Source organism: Ostrinia furnacalis, unplaced genomic scaffold (genome assembly GCF_004193835.3).
Source record: "Ostrinia furnacalis isolate ACB-3 unplaced genomic scaffold, ASM419383v2 OfSCF5026, whole genome shotgun sequence".
Classification (NCBI taxonomy): domain Eukaryota; kingdom Metazoa; phylum Arthropoda; class Insecta; order Lepidoptera; family Crambidae; genus Ostrinia; species Ostrinia furnacalis.
The window spans coordinates 1-19,654 of record NW_021135265.1 but is presented as its reverse complement, the minus strand read 5'-3'; the positions used below and the strand labels follow the sequence as shown (position 1 = coordinate 19,654).

The window sequence follows — 19,654 nt, the reverse complement described above, 5'->3', positions numbered from 1 at the left end:
GCACTTGGACCATGAGATTGAGAAACAACTAAAAAGTGTAAAATAAAGTTATAATAAAAAAAAACTTTTTTAAAAACAAGACTTAATGCGAAATTTTACGAAAGAATTTAACGATAAAAATAATTGTATGCAAGGTTCAAATAATTTCGAAAGTTTGTAGCGCAAACAGAAAAAAAGAGGAATAAATTCCATGCGCGATTAGGTATAACTTTATTTTAAACTTTTTAGTTGTTTCTCAATCTCATGGCCCAAGTGCCTGAGAAGACAAACCCAACGAACCCAAACTCGATAAGCTTCCACTATTTCGTTTAGGAGTTCCTATGGCCAGCTCCTGGCCACCTCTTGACTTCATCATCAGGATCCTGGACATCATCTAGCACCAAAGTGCTTGAAAAGACAAATCTAACGAACCTAAACTTAGAAGTTCCTATGGCCACCTCCAGACTCCATCCAGCTAAATGATACCATAATATTGCATTGTCATCGTACTTACATAAGTAAGTATACCAAATTTCAGCTCAATTGATTGAGGAGAACTGGTTTTAAATTTAGTTGCAAGATTTATCCCATACAACTAACAAGCGAAGTGCTTGTAAAAATGGTACGCATATCTTTTTTGCGACTAGTTTTCTTAGAGTATCATACCATTTTGTAATCTTGGATAGTTGCGTCAACTTTATAATAAACTTGCCGCAGTAGTGTTCATACTGTTTTTTTACAAAACGACGAGTCAAAGTGGAGTGAAAGTAAAAATCGTTTAAAATTTTAAGGAAATATCATATTTTGATTAACTTTTGTGTAAAAACTGCAAGGATTCTGGGGGTTTTAAGAATTGGAGTGGACAGCAGCACTACTTAAGTTGCCAATACAAACAAAAAAACAGAAGTATTTGAAAAATTGTGGTCGTGGTAATGTAAAATATCATAAGGGGTGTCAATTTTCGACGAATTCCATAATTTATTGTGTAACTTAAAAAATAATTGAGATAGATTTTTTTTCTTATTTTTCCTAAAGTAGTCATGACTATGTCCATCCTGCGGCGCCGGCTTATCCTTGAATTTTGGGACACGTTGTATATACTTGGCAGGGTAGAAAACTCCGTCACCGCGATGCAGGTTTGTATGAGCGACGGAGTGTGCCATAGTGAAGTAGTGACAGCGCCATCTGTTGGTACACAGTTTGTAGTGGCGTATCGTCGATGTCGCCACAACACGCTACACGGCTAGATGAGTAGGTAACCTGCTTAGTGTTGTGCTCACCTCTCGCGAAGACATTGAGCTCGGTGAAGCAGCCTGTTTCGATCATCTCGGCCTGCCAGGGGATGCTGACGGAGCCGGTGTTGAACTTGCCGTAGAAGGTGTCGTCGGCCGCGTCCAAGTTGACGCCCTTCACGGTGGAAAACTGCTCGATGTCGAGCACGTCTTTGGCGTACACCGCGTGCGGCTGTAATGGAATATGAACACGGATTATTATTTGACGACGAGTACCTGCAGTGAGGGAAAATAACAAAGGTCTTTTTTGTTGCAAATTATGGAACAAGTCAATTCAAGTCAGTCAAATTCTTGATAATTCCTCCATTCCTCCATTGATAGACCTCCTAACCTTGGCCTACCGGAAAATTATGATGGAATCCCTAATAGAAAGTTGTAAATACCTAATGGAAAGTAATTTTACCCTTTTTTTTTATCCCTTGCATAGCACGGGCGTACAGAGCGTAATTTCGGGTCTATCTGTCACTGTTTCACTCATGCTGGCATTTCGCTTTGCGTGAGAGGGATGGCATCATTCGAAAGTTTGGATGACGTTTCTCGAAGGAACCCTGCGTCTTAACCAGTTTGATACTTGAAGCAAGCACCGAGATGTTCTCGTCACACTTTTTTCTTGACTGTTGTGGATTTTGTTTTTAACCACAATGAAAATTCACTATGATGGAAAATTATTTTATATTTTTATACATTTTTTACTTACATATTTTCTATGATTTTTGAGATTTCATCTCAGATACATACTGAAACAAATTAGAAAAATCCTGGAGTCCTTGAGGTTTGAACTAGGGTCCCGTCGGATGCGAAGCGCCGCCCGCGCCAATGCGCCAACCGTTCTCTTGATCCTTGCTGCGAAAATAAACACTACTAGGGACTACAATACTCACGTCAGGCACAAACGGCGCGTCCACCATGCCAGCTTCAAGCCTGGCGAAGTTCAACTGCGCGAAGAACCGATGAGCCTTAACCAGTTGAGCGCCGCGCCGGCCCGCGCCGAAGCCAAGCCGCGCGCCGGCGCACTTGCATAGCAACCCGCTGCATAGCGAGCGCACAGAGAACTAGTGTCTTGAGTGTCGATTCAAAGAATCCAATGTCTTGGAGCCTTGATCAGTTTACTACTTACTGCTTACCTTATTTACAGCCAACCCCACGTAATTTTTCCTTGCATGGTAACAGTAGTGCGCTCGCGCACTTGCATAGCGAGCGCATACGAAGAACTAGTTACTCAGAAGCTCGGGTCTATCTGTCACTGTCGTCACTGTGTCAGTTTCTCGAAGAAACGTTATCCAAACGTCTTAAACCAGTTTGATACTTGAAGCAAACACCAAGATGTTCTCGTAATTTTTTTTTTCTTGACTTTTGCAGCTTTGTTTTTAGCTACAATGAACATTCACTATGATGGAAAATTATTTTATATTTTTTTACATTTTTTACTTACATATTTCTATGATTTTTGAGATTTCATCTCAGATACATACTGAAACAAATTAGAAAAATCCTGGAGTCCTTGAGGTTTGAACTGGGGTCCCGTCGGATGCGGAGCGCCGTCCGCGCCAATGCGCCAACCGACCTCTTGATCCTAGCTGCGAAACTAAGCATCTCTTGTACTCACGTCAGGCACAAACGGCGCGTCCACCATGCCAGCTTCAAGCCTCGCAAAGTTTAATTGCGCGAAGAACCGATGAGCCTTAACCAGTTGAGCGCCGCGCCGGCCCGCGCCGCAGCCCAGCCGCGCGCCGGCGCACTTGCATAAGAGCCCGCTGCATAGAGATCGGGCGCACTCGCTGAACTTGCTTGAGTATTTCTCTTGCTCGTGCTGGAAGCAAATGGAACTTTTTAGGCTATAATAGGTATCTGCAGGACAAAAATACCCTTTTGAGTTACCTACAGTGCGAAAAGAAAGGGCTACATGAACGCTCTCTGAAGATGTTCCAGAAAAACAAGTGACGTTCACCCTCCGTATCCCACAAGAGACAAAAGACGCGCGTCACTTTCGCGTCGTAATTAATGTGCGTCGCACAGTATGTTATGAGACTGTATAATCGGACATTCTCATTCATTTGATGAACCGTATAGAGCTCAGTTATACAAACATGATAGTAAAACTCCCGTTTGAAAATTCCAAGTAGTTTTCGCGGTATAAAAATTCAAAGTTACCTATTTTTTTACTTCAAAATTATGCAAAAATATTCTCACTCGTTAACTAATAACATTTAATTCAGAATTGTTATAATACTTCATAGAGCTCTTAAAACTACACGTAATAAGCGTATTAAGTGCTTCGTAAACGCATTCAGTTAATTAGGAAAAATGATTTTAGTGATTTTTGTTTTTATTTTTTTTCTCAATTATACCTTAATATATGCAAACATTTTTAATTGCAAGATATAGTCTGATATTTAATCTAATTGTGTAAAAAAAAACAGCTTTAAATTCCGTGATATATTTGAGGAAAATCAAATTGAAAATATGCGCCATATAGAATTGTAAATTTCCCGTCACTTTTTAATAGCAATATTTTATTTATTTATTTATTTATTTCCAAGCTTAAGCCTATTTTTACAGAAATCCAATACAATAGACAAGCGAAATATGACAGGAACGTAACAATAGTAATATAAGTAAATTAAATGAAAATATACAAATAAACCTAAGAGTAACATATATTAAAAAGCGTCATCTTTGTGAATTCACCCAGAGTACAATGAAACAAGTCAATCCGTTCAGCTAGTTCATTGAGGGTGTGCAGTGTGAGCGTCAGCGCCGCCCTGCTCTGCAGCTGCGTGCGCCCGCGCGGCACCGCCAGCAGCGGCGGCCGGCGGCGCCGCTCCACGTACCTGTCGGGCACGCAGAACCCTATCTTTCCCAATATTACCTCGTTAAGCACTTTACCTCTCATTACTTTGAATATATACAACGCCAGAGCAAAGTTCCTACGCACCCGCAACTCATTGTATCCTACCATACCCAATACAAATAAATTAGGGTACATCAATGGATAGAAGGGGTACACCCCATATTTCCTCATATACAGATACCTAGTAAATTTATTCTGTATGCGCTCCAACATAAGGTTGTAATGTATTTGGTGTGGAGCCCACACTACAGAATTAAATTCAAGATGGCTTCTCACAAGGGCATTGTATAGGGCTACAATGGCTGAGATGCTGGTGAAATCGTGAACTCTACGGAGTATGAGTCCCAAGTTTCTGTATGCTTTCTTACATACATTAGTTATATGGTCTTGAAATCTTAGATCATCTGTAAACCAGACCCCCAAGTCTCTCACTCCAGTAACTCTCTTCATAGGCACCTGGTTTACATTGTAGTTGAAGTGTATAGGACTACGAGTTCTTGCAAAGGATATCATGATACACTTTGAAACATTAAATTGCAGCTTGTTGTTTTCACTCCATGCCACAACCTCGTCAATATCCCTTTGCAATCGCTCGCGGTCCTTTTCATCTTTGATTGGCAAAAACAATTTAAGATCATCTGCAAAGAGTAGGCACTTTGAATATCTCACAACCTCCGGCAGATCATTTATCATTATGATAAACTGAAGCGGCCCAAGGTTGCTGCCCTGACTCACTCCTGATCTAACGAAATATGGTTCAGACCGGCAACCAGCGTATTCAACGTACTGTTTTCGATCTCTCATGTAACTTGCTAAAAACCATAACAGCTGAGGCGTGCAACCGATAGCAGCCAACTTCCGAAGAAGGATATCATTGTCCACAACATCGAATGCCTTACGAAAGTCGAAGTATGCTGCGTCCACTTGTCCCTTTTCACTGTCTACAGCAGGTATTATTTCCGATACATAGTTCAGGAGATTACTTGTTGTACTACGACCCGGTCGGAAGCCGTGCTGTACGTCAGTTAACTGTGCACTTACTTGATCCAACATACTTTTTTGAATTGCCGACTCAAACACCTTAGCAGGCGTCGATAACACTGCTACCGGTCGGTAACCATCAACTGAAGTACCACATGAACCGCCCTTAGGGACTGGAACCACGCGTGTAGTTTTCCAAATGTCTGGAAACACCCCGTCGCTTAAGCACCTATTGTAAATATATAGCAATGGCTCAGCCAAAATACCACGACAATCCCTAAAAATATAAACTGGAATCCCATCAGGACCAGCAGACCTTTTGGGCTTCAGCTTTGCAAGTGAGCGCTCAACCTCTGCCAACTGTAATTGCCCTATGTGTATTCTGGCTGATCCATTAGCATCGCCAGCGCTTGTTATTGCTTCTTCGACATTAAGTTCCGCTCGCTGCGTGCTGTAAACGGAGTGAAAATAACTGGCGAACTCATTGGCGCATTTTTGACCCGTTAATATGACCCCGTCTTTCAATATCGTTTTAGTATTCCTGTTATCTCGTTTAGACTTTATATAATTCCAAAAAGATTTAGGATCCTCTGCTAAATGGTTTTGAACAGATTTAACGTGCTGCTCATGACAACTTACTATCATATTTTTAACACGACTCCTACACAAAGCAAACTCCTCATAATCAGTCTTTAATTTACTAATCTTGTATCGCTTATGTAGGATAGCTTTATATTTTATTTCTTTTATTAATATAAAATATATATAATAATAGTTTTGCCGAATACCACTCAGGATATGCATATCTCGAGTCCCCCTTACTACCCGATGTAAACGGAACGCATTCATTAATAATTTCGTTAATATTTTTGTAAAAAAAACTTACACAGGAATCAACATTATCTATGTTGTACAACGGAGACCAATCAATAGAAGCCAGCGATGAATACAATAATGGATAGTTAGCTTTCTTAAAGTTCCATTTAGGCTTTATGTGTATATTATCCCCTTTGCTTACCTTTTCGTCTCCGGCCCGTCCAGTTATCAATACCTCTATTTCCAGCGGCGGATGGTATGCGTCCACCGATACCAATGATTCGGTCGCGGCGCTCACACAAACATCACTGTCACTAAAAGTGGTCAATACTAGGTCCAATTGACGGTCATTACAATTGCCTACTTCATTTCTCTGAGTAAATCCACAGTATGACAAAAAGAAATCGTAATAATTACGTATACTAACCGAACATGAATATAAGTTAAAATCGCCTATTACTATTATATTATTATACAATACACAGAGATCTTCTATTATTGCGCGTAATTAAATAACATCATGTATTCATTCTCATTACTACATGGTGGAATATACACAACACAACACAAAAACAAAAATCTATTTCGTAAATAAACATTCGCGCAAACGCACTCGAACTTATGATTTCTTTTGGATGTTTAAATATCATCAGCTCGATTGTACGAAATTATTGTATTGACATCCGATTTACATAGGTTTCAAATCGATGAGAAAATTATTAAAGGTAGGCTAAATTCGACTTCCTAGATTTGTTTACATACTTTTTTAGTTAGTTACTTACATACAACTTAAGTTAATATAAGAGTGTTAAAAAAGAAAAAAGACTCGACTTGAGAACCTCCTCCTTTTTTTGAAGTCGGTTAAAAACAATGTGAATGTGATTTTTTAGAACCTTCAACACTATGCACATAAGAGGCGGGATTTGAAACTTTTTAGACATGAATTATTCCTTCCAAAATTGTCGACTCTAGACGCGTAAAAAAATTATTAAGACGTTTTATGTTTTTTCTCAAATATATCACGGAGTTTAAAGCTGATTTTATTAATACAATTATATTAAATATCAGACTATATCTTGCAATTAAAAATGTTTGCATATATTTAGGTATAATTGAGAAAAAAAAATAAAAACAAAAATCACTAAAATCATTTTTCCTAATTATCTGAATGCGTTTACGAAGCACTTAATATGCTTATTACGTGTAGTTTTAAGAGCTCTATGAAGTATTATAACAATTCTGAATTAAATGTTATTAGTTAACGAGTGAGAATATTTTTGCATAATTTTGAAGTAAAAAAATAGGTAACTTTGAATTTTTATACCGCGAAAACTACTTGGAATTTTCAAACGGGAGTTTTACTATCATGTTTGTATAACTGAGCTCTATAAGTTTCATCAAATCAATGAGAATGTCCGTTTATACAGTCCCATAACACACTGTGCGTCGCTTAAAACTGTCACCTTAAAATTGTGAATTCCGTCAGATTGACGTAGTTAAATTACAATCTAACCTAACCCACTGTTAGTTTACAATCTCACTCGTTTTATTATAAACTGACGGAATTCACAATTTCAGGTTGACATTACTACTATTCTAGCCAATCAAATAAATAAATAAATAAATAAATCTAGTTGTAATAGAAGAGTTTTCACAACAGAAATATTTACTCTGACTGACAAGGTGCTTTGAATAAAAGTTCATAGGGTGACCTTCTGCAATTTCAATTAGGTAGGTAAACAATTCCAATATGCTGGAATTTGATACGCATTTTGACCTTGACCCTTGCTTGGCACATCACTGACCTTGACCCGGCGGTCGACCTCCTCCCGCTTGACCTTCTCCTTGCGCGCGCGGAAGGGCGCGCGGCCCTCGATCATCTCGTACACCAGGCAGCCGAACGAGAACCAGTCCGGACTGAACGTGTACCGCTCGTTGTCTATGACCTGGAACACATAGACAATAGTTTATAATAGATGGAGGTAAAAGTGGAGGAATTCTGGTATCGTAATATTTGGGTACTAGAATCCCCCTGCCTGGGAGAGTCATCCACCCCCGACCCAATGAAGAGTAGACCAAATCTTCCCTTTGGTAAATTGAAAGATCATCGTGCTCCTGCAATGAAGACCACCGTCCTTTGCCCCCAGTGGGACATCTTCTGTCCCCTGTGGGGGCGGTCCCCTGTCCCCCGTAGGTTTCCCCTGTCCCCTGTCCCCCGTAGGAAGTACCTTGTCCCACGTGAGGCGTTCCCTGTCCCCTGTGGGGCGTCCCCCCTGCCCCAGTGGGACGTCCAATGTGAGGCGTAACCTGCCCCGTGAGGCTTCCCCTATCCCCTGCTCCCTATAAGACGCCCCCTACCCCCTATGAGACGCCCCCTGCCCCCTATGAGACACCCCCTGCCCCCTATATTACCTCGGGCTCCATGTAGCCCGACAATAAACGTCGTCGGCATCCCCTGCTCACTGTGAAGCGTCCCCTGCCCGCTGCGGCGCGTCCACTGTCCCCTGAGGAGCGTCCCCTGTCCCCCTCTGGTACATCCACGGCCAGCCCTAGGTCCGGGCTGCAACGTGCCCGCACTAGCAGGAAGTACCCTGCCCCCTATGGGGCATTCCCTGCCCTCTTTAGAGCGACCCTCCCCTGTGGGTTGTCCCCTGTCCCTGTGGGGCTTCTTCTGCCCTGTGTGGGCCGTCCCCTGCTCCCAGTGGGTTGTCCCCTGCCCCTTGCGGGGCGTCCCCTGCCCTCTCTGTGGGCCGTCCCCTGCTCCCTGTGGGTTGTCCCCTGCCCCCTGTGGGGCGTCCCCTGCCCCCTGTGGGGCGTCCTCTGTCCCCTGTGGTGTCTCCTGTCCCCTGTGGTGTGCCCTGTCCCCTGTGGTATCTATCCCCTGTCCCCTGTGGTGTCCCCTGTCCCCTGTGGTATCAACTGTCCCCTGTGGTGTCCCCTGTAGTTCCTCTGGCGCCATGTAGCCCACGGTGCCGACGCGACCACGCACGCTGCCGCCTTCTGGTACATCCACGGCCAGTCCCAGGTATAAGATGCAACTTGGCCCGTGCTGGCAGGATGTCCCCTGTCNGTAACAGACAGACAGACAGACAGACAGACAGTCAGACAGACAGACAGACAGACAGACAGACAGAGTTACTTTCGCATTTATAATATTAGTTGGGATGGGATTTTTAATTAAACTATTCAATTGATCTCACAATATTATGTTCAGAACATGTAACTTCATCTTGTCAAACTAGAATATAAAAGAAATAAAATGATTTTTATTATAATTTGCAGCATTTTTATTTACTTACAAACAGTCGACCCGAAAAACCCGAAAAAACCGGTTTAGTTCGGTTTTTAAAAATAAAAACCGAAAAAACCGGTTTTTCCAAACCGCTCGGTTTTTGCATGCCCTATTCCGAAGCAAAATGTAAATAAGTCTGTTCCGGTTCGTTTGACTCGTGAGTTGTCGCGTTCAGCGCTTTGTAACTTTCCAACATGCGCGATAATGCATCGGCCGTATTGTTATCAGTGCTAACATATTCGATAGAAAAATCGTAGGCTGACAATAACAACGCCCACCTTTGCAACCTACTAGCCGTCATGCTCGGTACCCCTGTATCCGGGCCAAAAATGCTTACAAGGGGTTTATGGTCCGTCCGCAAAGTGAAGTGTCTACCATACAAGAACTGATGAAATTTTTTTTACAGCAAAAACTATAGCAAGGGCCTCCTTGTGAATTTGGCTGTAATTAATCTCGGCTCGGGTGAGCGCCCGCGAGGCGTAGGCCACGGGCCGCTCGGCGCCCGCGCCGCGCTGCGCCAGCACCGCGCCCAGCCCGTGCGCGCTCGCGTCGCACGTCAGCACGAGCTCGCGCGACTCGTCGTAGTGCACCAGCACGTCCGCGCCGATTAGTAGCCTTTTTACTAACTTAAAGCAACGATCATGAATATGTTCCCAATGCCAATGTTTTCCTTTCCTAAGCAAATANGTTTTTTTACACCCTGTATGTTCCCAATGCCAATGTTTTCCTTTCCTGAGCAAATCATATAAAGGTGATAGGTAAATGAAAACTTAAGTTTTTTATAAATTTGCCGTAGAAATTAATCATCCCTAGAAATGATTTAAGTTCAGAAACATTTCTCGGTGGGAGAAGGTTTATTATCGGTTTAATTTTGTCTGGATCAACTTTAATCCCTTGATTACTGATTATAAAACCTAAATATTTTACCTCTTTGTTAAAGAAATCACATTTCTGTTTTTTTAATTTTAAACCATGGTCCTGCAATATTTTTAGTACATTATTTAGGGTTTCCAAATTCGATAAAATAGATGTACCTCCTATTAAAATGTCATCCAAAAACACAGTGACATTGGGCATGTGGGCAAATAATTGTGACATAATTCTTTGAAATATTCCTGGACTCGACGACAGTCCGTAAACAAGTCTATTATATTTAAAAAGACCTCGATGAGTATTTATCACCGTTAAATTACTCGTATCATCTAACAATACCTGATTGTAAGCTTGAGATAAATTCAGCTTGGTGAAATAGTTATAACCGCTTAATTTAGTGAGCAAATCATCTATTTTAGGCACAGGGTACTTATCTACTTTTAAAACTTTGTTCAACGTCACCTTATAATCAGCACAGATACGTAAAGCGCCGTCCGGTTTATGTACAATTACCAGCGGCGTGGCCCAGTCCGAGCAGTCCACGGGCTCGATGACGCCGGCGCGCAGCATGGCGTCCAGCTCGGCGTCTACGCGCGCGCGCAGCGCGTACGGCAGCGGGCGCGCGCGGCAGAACACGGGCGCGGCGCCCTCGCGGATGCGAAGTGTCGCCCGGCCCCCGTTGAAGCACCCCAACCCGCCGTCGAATAACTCCTTATATCTGTCGCAGGCAAATTGTATGATTCCGCATTTTACAAACGGCGTCGTCAGTTTACAAACGCTCGCTGTTCTATGAAATGCCGAAGGCAAATTGGCGACTCGTTCAATTGATAAAATTTCGACTATGATTGTTGCAATAGGGTGACCATCATAAAACACATGTTGGACAAATCAGACTTAATTTCAGAAATCAGGTAGGTATCTATTCAGGTAAGACAAACCTAAAATACTAGCTACTCCTAAAGTAAGTAAAATATTTTCTTAATAAAAACAACACTAAACTAATTTAAACTACTGACGTACGTACCNTCCAACCCGCCTGCCAAGCGTGGAGATTATGGCAAAACCCTCCACTATAGTGGAGGAGGCTCATAGTCCAGCAGTGGACTGTAAAGGGCTGTTGATGATGATGATGAGGTACATTACTTAAAATTTTATCAATAGAAAACCGTTCTAATATGAAAAAATTGAAGAAAAAAAGAGTTCTTACTAACATTGAGATAGGTACCTATTTTTTCAAACTATCAGAAAGTAATCTTTAGTTCAAATTCAAACTGAAACTTGTTTGTGTTTTCTGCAAATACGTTAGACACGTGTTAGGAGTTGTTATAACTTTAATCGTGTTTTAATAAAGGTAAACATTCTTAAGAAACATCACACTAAATGTAATAACACAGTGTAGGTACAGGAGTTATTACTTACCTTCCATCAACTTAGTAATATTGAATTCATTAAAGTCACCCGGTATAGTTAGCGTGCCTACACTCTGTTGAACATGACGTGTCGCGTAACAGAGTGGCACAAATAAAAGTAGAGAAATAAATAGAGTCGTTATTTTCAGGCAACTTAAACAATGCTCTGTGTTTAGATAGATANCCTGTGGTATCCCCTGTCCCCTGCAGTACCTCGGGCGCCATGTAGCCGACGGTGCCGACTCGGCCGCGCACGCTGCCGCCCTCTGGTACATCCACAGCCAGCGCTAGTCAGCACTAGTCCGTGATGCGCCGTGGCCCGCACTAGCAAGATGTCCCCTGCCCAATGTGGTGCGTGTGGGTGTCCCTTGTCCCCATTTGGGGAGTCCCCTGCCCCTTGCGAGGCGTCCCCCCCTGCCCCCTTTTGTAAGTACCTCTGGCGCCATGTAGCCGACGGTGCCGACGCGACCTCGCACGCTGCCGCCCTCTGGTACATCAACAGCCAGTCCTAGATCCGAGATCCGCACGTGGCCCGCGTCGTCTAGTAGGATGTTTTCTGGCTTGCAGTCTCTGTGAAGGATAATGGGATTTATTTTAAAGGAGGGAAAATCAATGGTAAATATGGTAAAGTAACGTGTTAAATTACCACAAGAAACAAAAAACTAGCGCGCCCTCCACGCAACAAGCGAACCGTAGCTTTGTCTCCGTACTGAGCTGTATTTGTGTCTTATTTACTATCGTCAAAAAATACATGAAATTATGAGATTGCAAGAATAGATCCACTAAAATGAGAAACGTGGTAAACGGTTGCCTCAAGCATTCGTCCGCGTTCTCCGCTCGGCATCCCCACCTAAAGAAGGCCATTTTCCATCTTCGGCGACGAGCGGCACGCAGAACACGTGCTGTGCCGTTGCGGCCTCATTGGGCGCCACCAGATATCTTGGTGGTTGAAGCCTAGAATTGTGTCTTTACCTGTACACTATGCCCATCTTGTGCAGATGGTAAAGCCCGCAGGGCACCTACGCGGCGTAGAACCGCGCTCGCTCCAGTCCCAGCCCTGTGCTTCTGTGTACTAAGATGAGTCTCTATGCCAGCGGTTCCCGAAAGGTGGTCCGCGGAGCCCTGGGGTTCCGTGGAAAGGCCGCAAGGGTTCCGTAAAAAATATTATCCCACGTTTCGTGACCGACATTGTTCGCGCGCACCGACTTGTTTACGCACAAGGGAGGGGCAGGGCGTGCGGGCGGAGTAGAACGGTGATTTCGCTAGGAAAAGTATAATCAATTAGGGTTCCTTGGCAAAAAAAAAGGGAAACCCTGGTCTATGCTACTGCTGAGCTTGTGTTTTTTTTATGTTTTGTCTCTGTAGGTACTGAGAGTTGTTGCCTTTAGTACGCCGTGTGCCTACCTATGTATGATTCAATGCATTGATCGCCATCGCTGCACGCCGGCTGATCGCGTGTGATCGCGTCGTTGGTTTGACTGAACCTTTACAGTTTACTTATATGTAGTTTGCACCCTGAACCCTTTACCTGTACACTATGCCCATCTTGTGCAGATGGTCGACCACCTAGCCGCGTAGAACCGCGTAGACTAGTTCCAGCCTGGTACTGAGCTACGTCTTTACTCAGCTGTCTCCTTACTGAGCTGTAAACTCCTCAACGAGCGTCTCCTTAACTGTTTCTCCTTACTAACCTATATAATAAGACTGAGCTATGAATGGTTACTCTGTAGCCCGCAGGCCACTTGGGCCGCGTAGAACCGCGCTCGCTCCAGCCCCAAGCCGGTGTCGGCGCCGCACATGTTGTAGATGTCTCCTTACTGACTTCGTACTGATCTATCAGCTGTATGTGTAACCTATACACGATGTTCATCTTGGTGATCGAACCCGCAGGCCATCTGCACCGCTTTAGTCGCCACCAGTGCACCTACCATGAGTTTACGTTAGGTGTGCTCGCTAGCAAATACGTCAAAAATATCTATGAAGATTTTGTTTCTTGAAAGTAGCCGCTAGGGGCGCTGCACAATATGTCATACAATTAATGTCATTTTTTTACGTAGTCGCTAGCGAGCACGCCTAACGTAAACTCATTGTAAGCACACAGATATGTGGTGGTGATATCTGACGGCACAAGGCGGTCTGCTAACTGGGAGATGGCGAGAGATCGTGGTGCTGAAAACTGTATCTGCCTCTAAAACTGACGTGAACGCCTCAACGTGGCCACGACCATTCTGCCAAGAGCCAAACGACTAAGAAGGCATTTGGAAGCTGAGACATAGAGCTGGATCTAAAGTCCGGTCGCCGAGCACATACAATTTCGTCCATCCTTATCACGCGCATAATCATATTGCTGTCCCGCTCACACACTCACTGCGGCGCAATATAATTACGCGCGAGCGATAAGGATGGGTAGCTTGGTGTTATTGGACGAAATTCTATCTGCTCGGCGACCGGACTTTATCACGCCTCGTGTTGTATACCTACTTATAATCGTCTTTACCTGTACACTATGCCCATCTTGTGCAGGTGGTCGAGCCCGCAGGCCACTTGGGCCGCGTAGAACCGCGCTCGCTCCAGCCCCAACCCGGTGTCCGCGCCGCACATGTTGTAGATGTGGAACTTTAGGTCGCCTCCTGGTGACAACAAGGATTTGATGTCAAAAATAAAATTCTTTAAATATTTTTTTTTTAGGTATCTGTGCTTTATTAGGTCACCCTGAAACTTGAGCTTTAGATGCCGCGATAGCAGTAAGATCGATGAGTTTGAGATGTGGTGCTGGTGGAAGCTACTCCGCATACCCTGGACTGCAATGTGAACCAACGAGTTCATATTAAAAGAGCTCAACATCACCACGCGGCTCTCCACTATATGCCTAAAGCGTACCCTTGATTTCTTCGGACACATTATGCGGTCTCCAAGGCATTGTCTGGAGAAACAAATGAATCTTTTGGGACAAATGAAATGCTCGGGGTAAGGCACAGACGAGATGGTCAGACGCGGTGAGGAAGACGGTTGGCGGAAGTATGCATCGTGCGGTCCACACAGCTTATGACCGCAGTCTGTGGAGGAACACTTGAAGTGGTCGCGAGCCTCATCAGTGAAGGACCGAGGAAGAAGGTTACCCTATAAATACAGTGTTGAAATTGTCACCTTCTTTCACTTTCAGAGTAATTTTCACGTCTTCAGGCCGTATTCAGGTATCAAATATCAATCAAACCCTTTATTGCGGTAAACGATAACGCTATAAATCCGGTTATGACCTATATTTACGTCATTACGTACATTTATGTTCACGCACACAAATGTTTGTATTCTGTTTCTTTAGGGAATCAATTTAAGAAATTCGGAAAGTCCTTTGATATAATAGTGGTACGCAAACTACCACTGCATACTGCTGGCTGAGTGAGCCTGAGTGGGCGCCTTTTTGGCACAAAATTTCCATCTATCTAAGTGTAGTTTTTATTTTTTTCTTTCTTTGAAAATTTGTATTTTCGTCTGTGTTTTCGTGTCAAATAAAGTTTTTCTATTTTTATTTCTCATTTCTATTTCAAACCACTAAGCTAAGCCAGGCATCCGTCATCGCCTTTTTATGCTTAAATTATTGAATTTTGATGATTTTACAGATAAATTGGTCCTTGGACCGACCAATACACGCAAGCGAAGTCACGGGCAGACAGTAGCTAGTACAGATTTAACTCCTTTTCCAAAATAGTAAGCTCAAAGCTGCAAACAACTTTGTCAAACTAGACTTCCTTGCTATCTATTTCCGCGTCTGCCGCCGACGTATAAAAGGCCGGAAATCGAGCTTTTCAAATACGAAATCTGTCTAGATCAGCGTTTTCTCAGTAAGCAACTATTTTCTAGCAAAATACTTTTTACACGACTACGGCGAAGCCAAAAGCAAGGTTATGATTTATTTATTTATTTAGGGATAGTACACAGCACAATATCAGTTTAGGTTACAATATGTTTTTGTAAGATTCATTTTGATGGCCAATTATTAAAATTTTCTGTTAAGGTTTCTTGAATGAAATTCAGTTTGTAGCTTTATAAAGTTTACTATAAACTTGTTTGTAAGTAAAGAAATTAAATATGTATGTATTTAAAAAAAAAAAGGTATATAAGTATAATATCCGTTAAGCTAGCACCTGCATATAACACAAGCATTAAGTTGCTTACTTTGGGGCTAGCTGGCGCTGTGTGAAATTGTCCAAAGATTTATATTTATTTATTTATTATTTATTAAAAAAAAAAATTACACAAAGTAAAAATGCACACCGTGCTTGCTCACATCGCAAACAGGAAGAGAGAGACAGGAACTTGAACGAGAGCAAATCTTGTCTATGAAAAATCTACAGTTTAGATTGTCACCACGCAAAGACATCAATAAATAAATATACTGCATACTATCAATTTCTTCTAGTTAGTGAGTATAGACTAGAGCATTTCTATGTAATGTAACGTTCTTACGAAAGTACAATACAGGTAAAATGTACGTTTGGTTCGTGAAAGGGTGATGGTGATACACTAGAACATTTCATAGAGCGGCTCGTTGTTCTGTTACAAGTAAATGCTCTAGTTTATACTCACCTTAAAGTGGACGCATATTTATCCAAGCTGAATGCGTCGATCGAGTCTAAAGAAACGATTTTTTTGTAGATAACAGTTTTTTAAACGTAAATTTTTAAGTATTCATTATTTTAACGTCCAAAAGTTTAACTTTATTCGAAATGTAGATATTAATCGCCCACACTCAGAACTTTAACTACACTGTAAATCATAAAAACTTCTTCTTATCCATTTTATTAGCTCCATTTACAAGCTAAGTACCAACTACCAAGTCTGTATTTCTTATTAAAACTTTTGACGTAAAAAAAAGTAATCTGACCCAGATAGGACTAACTTGGAGTTTGATTAAACTTAGTCCTAGAATTACGAATTCTAATTAATTCAACATTTGACTACTACAAGAAATAAATAACTAAGATTTATTTATTTATAAGAGCCACGAGGAGGTAAAGTTCGTATTTCTCACACCTATAAATGTATGTTAATTGTTACGTATGCTTCCTAATATAGAAATCGATTAGTGGTAGGCCTATGTTCCCAAGCGCAGCGTAGGAAGTCCACCCATAAGGTGAACCCACGACCTCATAAAGGTAGCAGGAAGGCGCTGGATGCAGGCCGCTACAAACCGGTCATTATGGAAATTATTGGGGGAGGCCTATGTTCAGCAGTGGACGTCCTATGGCTGAAATGATGATAATGTTCCCCAAAGGATAAGATGGTGATGTTAATAATAAATAGCTTAGTAACAAAAGTCATTTATTCATCGTTAACATTTTTTAAAACACTTTTAAATTCTGTTAGTAATTAACTATCGCAGTTATTTCACATTATCAGTGTGCGGGCACATAAAAACAATTATATTCGTCAGAATAACTCATTGACGTCAAACGAAATAAGTATTTAAGGTAAAATATTTTAGTTTCCCCGTGTGTTCAAACACACATTTATTTATAGACTAAAGGTAAAAACAATACTGATGTAGGTTGGCATTGTTGCAATTACTTACGTGTTCAAGCGATAGGTAGATATTGTATTAACCTATCTGTGTGTAAATGTATTGAAATTGAATGTAGTGGACCGACGATCTGATAAAGGTAGCAGGAAGGCTGGATGCAGGCCGCTACCAACCGTGCGATGTGGAAGTCATTGGGGGAGGCCTACGTTCAGCAGTGGACGTCCTGTGGCTGAAATGATGATTATGAAGTAACTTTTGTCATAAAATGTATCTAATAACACCTAAGTGGTAAAAAATAGAGAGATAGGCCCAGAATAGACGGTGAAACGCAACTGCAACGAAACTGCAACTGCTAGTTGCTTTTGAGTTGCATCTAAGTTTCTGCCATAGCGTCCGTTGAGAGACCACACATGACGCAACCAGTTTGAAACTTTCAGTTTCAGTTTCATTCATTAGAATCATCAGAAAGTTGCAGTTTCGTTGCAGTTGCGTTTCACCGTCTGTTCTGGGCCATAGAGTTCTCTCTCGATCCATAAGTTTGATCCTCAATCCAATAGCTTAGGCCCGGTTTCCACCAAGACAGAGCGGAGCGAAAAACAAAACACATCTCCGCTTCGCTCGACTCCGCTCCGCTTTGGTGGAAATTAGGCAATCGAGAATGGATAGAATAGAGGCTCACCGATGTTCGCATATTTCCTTCGCCTAAGCCTCAAAGGTTTAACACCAGGGTCAATAAGTTAATATTGAGACCAGTGTTTTTTTTAAATCTTACAAAATGGAAGTCACAAAAATACCACGAATTTTCTCTGCAAAATAAGAGTTCGGTGAAAAAATAAATGTATAAATTGTCCTAATCGGATTAGTGGATTTATGGATTACCCTATACAAACTGTCTTAGCTGTTTATACAGGGTGTAAGTAAAGAGTAAGACAGGTTGACAAAGTCAAAAACTTAACGAACACTGATCCCACCATTTTAATTAAACTAGCTTCTTTCCGCCCGCCGTTTTTCTTACATCGGTTTTTGTTTTCTTTGTTGAGGAATTTTTTTCTAGAAGCTATTCTCGAGTTTAACGCCAACATTACCCATGTCCATGGTGACCATTCCGACCAATCACTTCAGGGAATTAAAATGATGAGATAATATTTGGCCTCACCAGGTTTCGAATCAGCCACCGCAGCCAACTTTGTTGATGTCTTTAATATTCTTATTTCAAACATTCTTATTGACCTAATTTCAAAGCTTTAATTGAATGAAATGTTTCTCCAAGCAAACGGCTAATTCATAAAGTGGCGCCCAACGTGGTGGCAATTGTTAAAATTGGCACCATGAAGCGATGTTTGACTCTACGATAGCTTTATTCTATGTTCAGGTTTATATAAAGTTACTATGTCTAACCGGCAAAATTAACTTTTTGGCCAAGCATTCAAGATGCGTACTCCATTTTATGCGAACGTTATAGGACGTTTGTGACGTCAAATGTCAGTGAGACTTCAGATTTGTATGCTCTGTCACGTCATAATAATATGTCAAAATCACGGGCCTCTCCCATACCTCAGGCAGACTCAATTATGTGCTAAAACTATAGATGGCTGATTTTACCATCTCTATTAATTATGGACTATGGCGGGGTCTCTTTATAGCAACACTGGCCAACACAAATAGTACTTCCATTGCTTCCTATTTTCTTCATTACATTAAGGCGATGCGAAGTAGTAAACGTAAGCTTCTCCCCTACTTAACGTAAAGCCTTGTTCACACTAGTCGAGTAACTTAATTATAGTAGCTAATCTTAAAAAAATCTAAAACCTGAACAGTAAAAATTTAGTCGAGTAGGATACTAAAGCCTTGATCACACGTACCGAGTAATCGGGCAAGACAGTGCTCTAGGCCGAGTACTCGGTGCGTATGAACATAGCGCCGAGTGATTAGCCGAGTGCTCGGCCGAGCAAAGCGGCGAGAACTGAACTGACTGTGCAGTAGTAGTAGTAGACAGTAGCTCGACTCCCGTTCTACTTACTAGGCCGAGTGTCCACCCTCCCACTGCCCCGCACTGTCTCGCTCGCTCGCTCAACAGGTCTGAACGTGCACTGTCTCGCCACTCGGCCAAATGATTGACGTCACGTCCACAGATTAGCGAAAAAAGAAAAGTCGCAATAGAACTGAACTGACTGTGCTAATTTCAAAACTCGTGTGAACAGCTACTCGCTTACATCACTGTCTTGGCCGAGTAAACATTTTACTGTCTCGCCCGTTTACTCGGTACGTGTGATCAAGGCTTAAGTGCGTCTTCAAAAGGCGATTTTGGCAGCGGCATTTTAGAAGGCATCCGCTGCAGTCGCGCGACTGCCACGTTACTGCCGCACAACATGCGATCTAATGTGTTGTGCTCTATTTTGACAGGTGAGTAACACCACCAACCACTCACTCGCTGATGGGCTAGACGAGTCCGAACGGGGTGGTTTAGTAGAGTTCATGTAAAAAACACTAATCACTTGTAAATTCTGACTCTACTGACCGAAAAACCACGTTTGGTTACTCGACCTAAGTGTGAACGGTTTTTCGGTTCAGTACAGTTCAGTACCTAGCGAGTAGTTAAGTTACTTAAAGCGAGTTACTCGACAAGTGCGAACAAGCCTT

General features: G+C 42.2%; 1 protein-coding gene across 1 annotated transcript; it reads right to left on the bottom strand.

Moving 5' to 3' along the window:
• Positions 1 to 241: 241 nt before the first annotated feature.
• Positions 242 to 14,413, bottom strand: LOC114360430 (G protein-coupled receptor kinase 2-like). Its single transcript, XM_028315141.1, has 7 exons — positions 14,374 to 14,413; positions 13,991 to 14,123; positions 11,928 to 12,063; positions 7,725 to 7,865; positions 2,878 to 3,081; positions 1,240 to 1,443; positions 242 to 256 (listed from the first exon to the last, which is right to left on the bottom strand). The coding sequence occupies exons 1-7, from the start codon at positions 14,411 to 14,413 to the stop codon at positions 242 to 244; spliced, it is 873 nt and encodes a 290-aa protein (XP_028170942.1).
• Between the last annotated feature and the right edge of the window lie 5,241 nt (positions 14,414 to 19,654).